The 10648-nt window shown below is 37.1% G+C and overlaps 1 protein-coding gene across 1 annotated transcript; it reads right to left on the minus strand.

Moving 5' to 3' along the window:
- Positions 1-6852: 6852 nt before the first annotated feature.
- On the minus strand, positions 6853-8350 carry LOC137246211 (skin secretory protein xP2-like). The gene is made up of 2 exons (XM_067777295.1): positions 8193-8350; positions 6853-7498 (listed from the first exon to the last, which is right to left on the minus strand). The coding sequence occupies exons 1-2, from the start codon at positions 8193-8195 to the stop codon at positions 6917-6919; spliced, it is 585 nt and encodes a 194-aa protein (XP_067633396.1). The 5' UTR covers positions 8196-8350; the 3' UTR covers positions 6853-6916.
- Positions 8351-10648: the final 2298 nt, after the last annotated feature.

Consider the following 10648-nt stretch of genomic DNA (forward strand, 5'->3'; position numbering starts at 1 on the left):
TAGTCCGATCATCTCGGGATCGATTTTATATGACTACATTGAACCTTTTGGTGCATCGCCACCATAAAACAACTTTGGGTCACCAGAGCCTCGCCTGCTTAGTATGTGTGAAACATTCATATTGGTGACAGGGTTCACTTTGGGTTATTGAGGCTGGCAATTGTTAGTCGCTTAAATATTAAACAGGTTAATCAGTTAAGTAAGAATGTTTGGTATATGCAAATTTCGCCGCTGAATTTTAAGCCAAAAACTAGATGCTATGAAAAAATCGTATAAAGTTTGTGACTTTATTGAACTCAGCGGTGTAAAAAGACATTCTGCTACAATAAATTTTCTTAAATAAAACTCAAAATTATTCTGATCCGAATAAGTACTTCCACTGCGTATTTAATACCATTGAAAGCCATAAACTCATTATATCAGCGGATGCTTGCCACAATGCTACATGTTGCAACACATAAGTACCACCAAACACGCTGCCAACAGTATAATGGAATGCATTCCAGATTCGCAGCGCTGCGGTAAAAATGGCATTTGCTTGTAAATTTTTCAGTAATCAATACCACAGCAAGCTGAGTTAGTCACAAACACACCTACACATGTACAAACATATGTAGGTGAATAGAAACGTAAGCAACACAAATCACAATGGTGCATGCCACAAGCCAATGCTGCTAACATAACTCCTTTTGCAACATCTCTAACAAACCGCTACATTTTCATGAAAAAAATAAGAGGGTGGAGAGCAACTGACGCTTAGAAAAGAATTATGGCAGTAAACCCAACGAAGTAAACCTTTAAGTGCATATGTACTCGACTTGAATGTGAAGTACTAATGCCATTGATTCCTTTTGATTGGGTATATGAGTGTTTGTGTGTGTTTGTTTTTGTCTTCAAAAAGCCAGTAAACATAGCTATTTCCTTTTTGGTCGCCTTACGTCGCTAATTTCTACTCCTTCTCTAATTTCTCACCTTCATGGTACAACTCTCATTTTGTTGAATCCAATAAAACTTACGAGAAGAAGTTTGAAATTAACGAGACAAAATTTCCACATCATCAAAGCTCATTCCAGTCGATAAATTCTGTGATAAATGTTTTGGGTTGGTCGCATACATTTAGGCGCAAGAACGTGAAATCATCAGACGCTCATGCAGGCAAAACCTTCGAAATGAAAACCAATGAAATTTGCAGTAACACAAACTCTACATGAGCACTGGGCTAAAATAGCATTTCTTATGTTTGAGAAAATGGTCAGCACTGGATTGTTATAATAACTTCCGCTTGAAACATGGAAAGATGATCAATTTTTACTTAAGTAATGCATTGGTATAAAATCTATTTCGGTAGAGTAAAATAACAGAGTGTAAATCGAACTAAAATCATTTGTTTGTCCCCGGTTATTCACTAATTCCCAGAACGGAGTGTTGGATGCAATTAAGTGCTGTGGAGTGAGCGCAATATCAACTTTGGTGAAGTTGGAAGCCTATCGTAACTTTCTCGTTCCGTAGATCAACGGTTGCTAAGTAACTCCTCTTCGAGTTTCAAGTAAATTTGCCATAATTCAGAGAGGTGACTGGCGTTTTGTAGATTGACAGAGCAACAGAGTGTTGGGTCCAATTGAGTGATAATGAGCGCAACATCAGCATTAGGACTTCGATCACACTTAAGAGATTAGTCCAACATTTTCACTCACTGATCTGACCATTGCGATCAATATATTTCCAATTAGTACCCATTTATTTATTTTTTATTAAAAATATTAATAACAAAAAAATATTATTAAAGTCCAAAAATTAAAAAAACAACGCATAATATGCATTTTTTATGGCTTTCTCTTATTGGGAAATTCTCCTTTTTATTGATGTAATCTGAATATATACTTAAAACATTTCATTACAAGTTTGAGAATTACCCGTGCATATGTGAATGGAACTGAACGAAAAATATGAGTTAATAAAAAAAAACAAAAAAAAGATCGTTTCAAAAAAACTAAGAATTTGACGGTGTTCGAACTTGCGCCACACAATCGCAATCGCAACATCATAGCCACAACGAATGTTTAGTGGCTTGTGCCAAATATTGTATTTAACATTGTAGTGCGCACGAATTGTACCGCTTCTTTTTTCTTGGGCTTAATTTAAGAACATCGTTCTCATTAATAGAACTCTAAAATAGAGCTCTAAAAATACGGCTCTCTACGCTTTAAATCGACCTTTCAAGGACTTTTCATCATCATCAGGCTATTCAAACAAAACTGTGATCAGCAATAACCTAAAATAAAGATAAGGAAAAAATGTATGGCTTGAATTTGACGAGTTGTTACAACTAGCTTGCGCCAGCAGCGAACTTTACTCTCTCCTCTCTTGTAGTCACTAGTCACATACGATCTCCCCGAATAACAAACCGCAGGTTTAAAACATCCTATTATGCAGATGACTTAGTAGCGTCTGATTGCATGCCATGTCGAGTTGTTATCTATTAGGAGTTATGTTTCTCTACATACAATTAACTCGCTACGTTGCCTGCATTATATGTTGCGCGCGAATTGTTGCCTTATTCTGCTGGCCAAAAACCAAGCAAAGTATAGCCCTATGCTCACAATCTCACTGAACTTGTTGAAGTCCATTATTAAGAGGGAATCAATATATTCATCCTGATTCAGACATTTTCTACACGGATGGATCAAAATTGCATGACAGTATACGGAAGCTGTGTTAATGAACCCAACTTCAAGCAACCAACAAAGAAATCAATGCAGCAGAAGTTTGTGAAATAGAATACCTTTAATATGGGTTTTTTTCAAAAGAGATTTTTAGTCTTCACGGCAGACAGGCAGCCAGTTTTTCCTGTTTCGGGGTCACACATAACTACTTCGAGCTTCAACACTACGGACTTATTCGGTCTATGTGAGCTCCTCATGGACCGGCCAGTTCAAACTAACCTGACTTCGAGCTTCAGATCCTTAAACACAGTTGTCTTTGGATGGATTTTCATTCATCAATAACATGTATCTATAATGTATATTGGAAATATTTTCCGTCATCTCTTGTCAAGTTTGATTTGAAAACAAACACGTTACGGCTTTGTGCCATCTTCAGTCTCAGTTTTAGTTCTAATCTAAGAAAAAGATGAGCCAACCTACTTAAAAAGTATATCAGCAATTTATGGTCCTGATTCTAGGGTCTTGCTCTAGGCTTATCAGTGTATAAATAAGGGAGACTTAAGAATCCTAGAAGCCTTACAATCCTGGATTGTTGCCTAGGTTAAGGGCGGCTAAATTATTTATACTGCCATCAAAATGAGTACCACCCAAAATCGTTGATTTGGTCAGTAAAGACCCACATTCGCTGAGTAATTTGCTTAACTGTTTAGTATAAGTCAACACCTAAGTTAACTTAATCAGATATGCAAATCTGTGAAATTTTTGAAATGGACTTTGAAACATGGTTGTACATTCTTTGGGAACGTTTTGTTCTAGCCAAACAGAAGTTTTCCTGGCTGGGTCGTGAATTATAGAAAAAAACTTGAGGTGATTGAATATGCATAAAAATCATGAATTAATAATACTAATATACCGTACACTATCCTACCCTGTACTGTACTGTACACTTCTCTAGCCTGTATACTAAACTGTACTGTACATTGTACTGTACTGCAATGCATTTTACTGTACACTACACTGCACTGTACCGTACACCACACTCTTTTTTCTTCCTTTCTTGGGCTCCAGGCCAATCCTGTTCATGTGTCCACATCATGGGACTGCCATAAGGCAAATCTTTAAGGTGGGAAGGCGATTTAATCGCGACTGCTTCGCATGCGCGTCTCTCTGCGCTCTCCCTCAGCTTGCATCAATCGCTTTAAAGCTAGAAAGAACATTTTGCTCATATCAGTCCATTTGTCTGGAACTAGGGGAACTAAATTCCTTATGCACGGCTCCTTTCCTCCAATAATGATACTTTTGGAATTACTTCATTAGTATACATTTTGATGTAAGGATTTTGAAGCGCTCCCACGGACCTAGCGACAACAGCAACAACAACACCAAAACACCTACAACGAAGTAGCAACAGAAATAATGTTCAAAGCGTAAGCGCCTAAAATCATGCAATTTTTTCAAGAGCAAAATATTGGGAGATGACCGGAGGAACTTTCCGCTCCATCCAAATATTTATATGGCATTATAATCATAATTAACTTTTATGCAACACATTAACACTCAATGTTTTCACGCCTGCCACAAAACGGAAAAGGTAACCAATGAACATAAAAATGGTTCGGTCTGGCACAATTGGTAATTTATTCTACCCATATTTATATTGATGGGAGCAGATGAGCTGGTGAGCTCAAATTAACTACACAAATTGGCCAATTAGTGTGAGCGGTTGATAGACAATTATGCATTCGGTTTGCCGCACCATTACCACCACTGCTTGGTAGCGAACTGCGGTTGAGAAGGTAATGCGTCCATTTGATTGTTGCGGTTTGGGATTTTCAAATTCGATGCGCTCGTAATTTTAATTGCCTGTCAAATTTTTTCACACCACCATTCATTTGCGCACATAATTAGCTTTAAAAGTCCGCATATGAGAGACTTTTTCACCTATGAAAATGTTTGAATGCATATATTTAGGCGTATAACACCCGCATTTATCTGAAAAAACAAATGTTAAAGGCAACCAAAACGTTAATAACAGCAATAATAACAAAAATCGCGAAATCATATCAAACAGCAACAATGATTATCACCGCTCTGACCGCTCACCTCATCTCTTTGCCACTTGGTCAATTTTAATTCATTTAATTGAGCTGCCAATATTTGACCAAAATGTAATTAACAAATGAGTCGCCTACCTCAGTGTGGCGTGAGTGAAAAAGAGATAGTGAAAGTGTGGGCAGCGAATAGTGCTGCGGTTATTGACAATTATTGCTCATTTTATTTATATTTATCTTCGAATGTTTCTATTTATGTTCGCAATTGTTTACCAATACGGGCCCAACGCACCGCAAATTTATTGCTGTAAATACGAGTAGCAATTTTCCGGCTTTCTCTGTTCATTTATTTAATTTTTGTTGGTTTAAAATTAAAAAAAAAAATGGTGTTGCCACCTTACTTTGTAAATAAAAATCAGATTTGTAAAATATCTTTCGAATATAACAAAATAAAAAGTTTAATTCCGAAATATTGTTGGTAGAGGGTGGCTTTATGAAAAGGAACTGTCCGAGATTTGCCACTTATTACTTACTTACTTATTTGGCGCTTAACCGTCCAAACGGTTTTGGCCGTCCAACGAGGCGCGCCAGTCGCTCCTTCGCTCCGCCAACCGGCGCCAATTGGTCACACCAAGGGAGTTTAAATCGTTTTCCACCTGGTCCTTCCAACGGAGTGGGGGCCGCCCTCTACCTCTGCTTCCATAGGCGGGTTCCGACAGAAACACTTTCTTGGCCGGAGCATCACCTTTCATTCGAATAACATGGCCTAGCCAGCGCATTTATTGGCAAGATTAATTCTTCGCTGGATTTCAGTGCTGATGTTGTTGCTAGTGTTGATGCTGGTTCCCAAATTAACAAAGTGTTTTACTATTTCGAAATTATGGCTGCCAACCGAAGCGTGATTGCCAAGGCGCGTATGCGCTGACTCTTTGCTCGATGACAGCAGATACTTCGTTTTGTCCTCATTCACCATCAAACCCATCTTTACTGCTTCTTTTTCCAGTTTGGAGAAAGCAGAAGTAACAGCGCGGCTGTTTAGGCCGATGATATCTTGCTAATAAATGGAAACCCCCAATGAGGTACCAGGACTTAAGTTATAAAATTAGTTCGTCCTCTTGGCAAACACTAGAAGTTTTCTAGGACTTAGCTTAATAGTAGTGGCAATTGGTGCAGTACACGACTACAGAGATGCTCGACTGTTTCTGCATGCAGATGGCACTTGTTACAGCTGCTGTTACTGTCGAGGTCCAACTAATAAGCATCTCACTCCAGTGTTCAGTTGGTGTGTCCATCGTGAGCCTTAAGTCTTCCCTCTTTATTTTACAGCCCTTCTCTTCTTTCCGCGCCTTTCCTGCTGTATGTATCATGTGCAATTCCTGTCTGCTTTTGATTCCTCTCAAACGGATTGGCACATCTACCACCGGTTCATCGAAAGCTGCACTCTAGCAGCTTTGCCAAGTCATCGTCCTTTTTGTTACCTCTTTTCCCTTCTATGAGCAAAGTCTCTGCAATGCTCCTTCGTATTCCAGTACACTTCTGGATCAAATACTGTGTGAAATTATTATTAGTCCGATCTCCTTATAATATAAGGCCTGCACTCAAGCTTCCCTGAGAACTTACTGCATTCTAGCATCCTCTTGCATGCATACAATGCCACGGAAGCTTTCTTTACACTCTTTTTCACATGGCATTTCCAAAACATGCATCCTAAGACATAACATCTTGCCTCCATGGAGAATATGTTAGATAAAAAATTTTCCAATTATTTCATTCGATCTGTAACCAATGTATCGGAAGTGTCCATTCTACTGTAACGGAAATGCTTACTTATTTTTTTTTACGGAAAATCTGCCTCAAAAGAGATCTACGGCATAAACTGCTTGAGACTTATTATATTTAAATTTACTATGAAAAGGATCCACTTTGCCTGGTCAGATATGTGGTTTTCAATGTGGTTTTGTAAATAGCATTCAACGAACAAAAAATGAGACCCCTTTCACAAATCCAAGGAGTATAATAAGGAATCGAATTAAACGTAAGCATGGGACTGTTTCTACAACGAGTAATTCGCCAAGGAAAAGAGCATCATTCATCCATCAACTTATAACTTGTCACTTTAGTAAATTAAAATAGAGAGCTTTTTGTAAAAAACTATATTTTTCTTTAATGCATTAAAATGAAAAGGATTTAACTCAAACAAAATTAGTAACGGCGTCTGTAGACACGACGTCGGACAGTCTTGTAATGGTAACCATCTTCAGGATGATATTCAATTTGCTCAGTTGGCTCAACAGCTGGAAATTGAACTGGTCCGACAGCTGGGATGTACTCTGGTGCAGGAGCTTGAACTGGTTCTGGAGGAATGTAAGAATTGACAGGTGCTGGTGCTGGAGCTGGAACTACATGTTGAACTGGAGCAGGTGCGGGAACGTGGACATGGACTGGAGCAACTGATACGGGTGCGGGTGCTGGTGCGTGCACATGTACAGGAGCTGGTACATGCACTGGTGCTGGAGCTGGAGCTGGAGCATGTGCGGGAGCGTGGAAAGGGACTGGAGCTGGTGCAGGAGCCTGTATATGAACTGGCGCTGGTACAGGCACTTTCACTGGAGGGATATAAGATGGTGCTGGCAATTGAACTGGTACATGCACTGGTTGTGGTGGTAGGTATTGATGTTCAGGTTGGTGTTCTTGCACAGGTGCTGGTTCGAGATAGGAGTAACCCGGATGTTGCTGAGCGGTAGCGCTCGCCAAGATGGCAGCGAAGGCGAAGAGAAGGAATTTCTGTAAGGAAAGAGAAAGATGATAAAGGGTTTGTTATAATTTTAGCAGTTTGGAAACCTTGATAATAACAGAATGAAATTAAATACTTTTTTGTTTCTATTGCTTAAAATATTTTGAGCACTTTCTAATTCTATCAACCCTTGTTATCAAGGCAATTAAGATTATTTATGATCCAGCGAGTTTGTGTTCCAAATAGCATATTTCTAAAGTTTTACAACCACAAACATTTATTGGCAAAAACATGTGAGCTAAATTTTTGGGTCGGACTTTCTGAAATTCCATTCAACCTTTCAAGTGTGTTATTTAATGAGCGGTATTATAAATTTTTTATTAAAAAATGTAATATTTCCGTATTATTTTTACATGCAAGTCTTTACTTTGCAACTGCATGCGTTGAAGTGGATTATTTCAAATTCGGAATAATTCAGAGTTACTCTGAAAATTTTGTTTTACGCTCATACACATTCCTGATATAGTTAAATACGTTCGACTTAATTTTAAACTATTTTTGCTTCTTTCCAGGTACTCCGAAAGCGACGAACTTATATATTACTTTCAATTATGCCACTGAGTGCCCTTAAATTTGCTCTCTACGGATTCTTTTCAAACAATTATTTTTTTATTAATTTTTTAATTGCTATTCTTTAAATTCTATTCAATGTGAATATTTGTCAATTTATTTTGAACTATTTACCATATTTTAATTAGTACAGCTAGCTTTCTGACAGCTTGTAGGCTTTTGATTAGCTCTGCTCTCGACGCCTTGCTTTTATAGTTGCCCCTACAAGGCATTTCTTTTTTTAACTATTATGAAGTATGTTCTTTTGCTTTACATTAGCCAAATATTTTAGCGAACCAGTTTAGGTCTTTTATACATTACAAATATGTGTGATTTTGAAACCGATATTTATTTATACATAAGCATCAATGGAAAGAATATACCATGAAAACTAACGCACAATCTTAACGGGAAAAATAGAACTTCTGCAGATGACGCATTTTTGGAAAAAATCCTCACGTTTCTTATCCGAGTTTTGCATTTCAAAAAAGTTAAATTTTCTGTAACATTAGAATCTTTTCCGAAACATCTGAACAATTTGTTCCTGCATGAAATTATTTTGTTTGTAGCTAGAAGTTACTCTAAGCAAGGTTCTTATTCAAAAAAATTTCGGAGAAATTCGGAGTTATTCGGAATAATTCGGAGTATTCGTTTCTTGCATGCATAGGTGGTTTATATGTTTCCCATGTCGTTTGAATGCTTAAATATGTTTTATCAAATATTTGTAGTAATTCGAATTATCTGCTTGACTACTTTTAAGCGCTTTCAAAAGTTAACTTATAACACTTTCAACAACACCATCTAATGTATAAAATCTTACTCGATGATACCTACAATCAATTAAATAGGCATATACCAAACATATTAACACACAAACGCATAACTTACATACACATTGGTATCCCGGTTCTTCGTTAACTCAAATAAATTAGCCGGCCACATCTTCTTTAGTTCATTAAACTGTTGACCTGACGGTTGATTTGGCATATACCGCTGACGTCACTGATTACTTTGTTCCTAATATGTAAATTCGTATTTTCTACGACTAAGTAGCCGGCTCAGCCTTTCATTTTCGGCGTTAAACGTTTTATTTATAAATTATTTATAATCTGAAATGTAAAAAGTTTTATGAATTTATGCAAATTTCTACATTTCTTGTAGTTCACTATCCAACTATAACGCCGGCTGTGTTAGTTAAAAAGATTTTTTAAGCCACTTGAGGAATAAGACTGACGGTATTGCTACTTTTTTTCCCAATCTCAAATTGTTTGTTTTTGGTTTTTTCATTATAATAGATAAACATGTTCGTATTTAATTGTGTGGTGATGTTTATCTAATATCTTTGATTTAATTAAGCGCCATTGATATGAGAAAAATAATAACAAAACTTCGGCCCATAAACTGCTAAAAGAAATTAAAAAATTTATTGAAATTATAATTGAACTGAATATACATATTTCTGCTTTGTATTTTCGGAGTGATTCGAAGTAGAGCTTTATATTTCCAAATCTGTCTACTCCATATCGAGAAAAAAATCTTTAATGTAACTATTTTCAGGGTTCATATTAATATACATTTGGATTGACGGCCTGTGTAAAGAACAGCAACCTTTAGGGTTTTTAAAAGCGAAATTGCAAAATCTCACTATAATCTTTGATATTTAAATAAAATGTAATAGTTTAAATATTTTCGGAATTTTTCGGAGTGTAAATCTATATTGGCACCATGCATTTTTGTGGCTTTTTGCACTCCAAAGAGTATTTTCCAAATTGAATGTTGCATATTTAAGCTCAATTTGACAGCGTAAATGTTTTCGGAGTGATTCGGAGTAGAGACTCATTTTGGAGGTGGGAACAATCTCTAAAACTTTTCATAAAATTGCAGTAACTCAATGAAAAATGTGTTTACTTATCATACAGAGGTTGCCGCCAAGCATTAAAATGCGAAATCAAAATTCATATTCTTCATAATGGGATGGTCGACGCCTAAGTTATTCGGAGTAGTATGTTTTATAACGGACATCAATATTTTGGTTAATATAGACAAAATTTCAAAGTCCAACCACTTTAGTAACTACGTGGTACAAGAGATTTCAGAGCAGAAGACGGATTGCGGACACTTTAAGCACATTGTTTGCAGGTCCGTAAATTTGCTAACTCATTGCAAATAAGGTTGGGGTTGTTTAAAATTTCATTTGTCGTTAAATGACAGAAGTCAAGGACTGAGTTTGGAATGGTCAAGTGGTTTTAGAACAGCATCCATACTGTTTCTTATTGAATGGAATCATCGTGCTTGGCACTTTCGGATTGTTGGCATGGGTTGCCTGGCCGCAATGATTGCACGCACCGTTTATGACATGGGTCTCCAAAAATTTTTTAGTTATTGCCCTTTCTCATAGGCGATGAGATTGTGCTACGGAATGTAGACCTTTGGTCTAGATCCACTTCCTTGTTATTACCTTAGCCATCACCCTGTGCATAAGGAGACATAAGGCCCCGGGTTGTGGAAAACGAAACAGAGTGAGAAGAATACGGTAAGCAGGGAGAAGAGGATGAAAAAGGTAAGCATAATGAAGAATAAGAAAAGTAACA

This window comes from Eurosta solidaginis, chromosome 3 (genome assembly GCF_040869045.1).
Source record: "Eurosta solidaginis isolate ZX-2024a chromosome 3, ASM4086904v1, whole genome shotgun sequence".
Classification (NCBI taxonomy): Eukaryota; Metazoa; Arthropoda; class Insecta; order Diptera; family Tephritidae; genus Eurosta; species Eurosta solidaginis.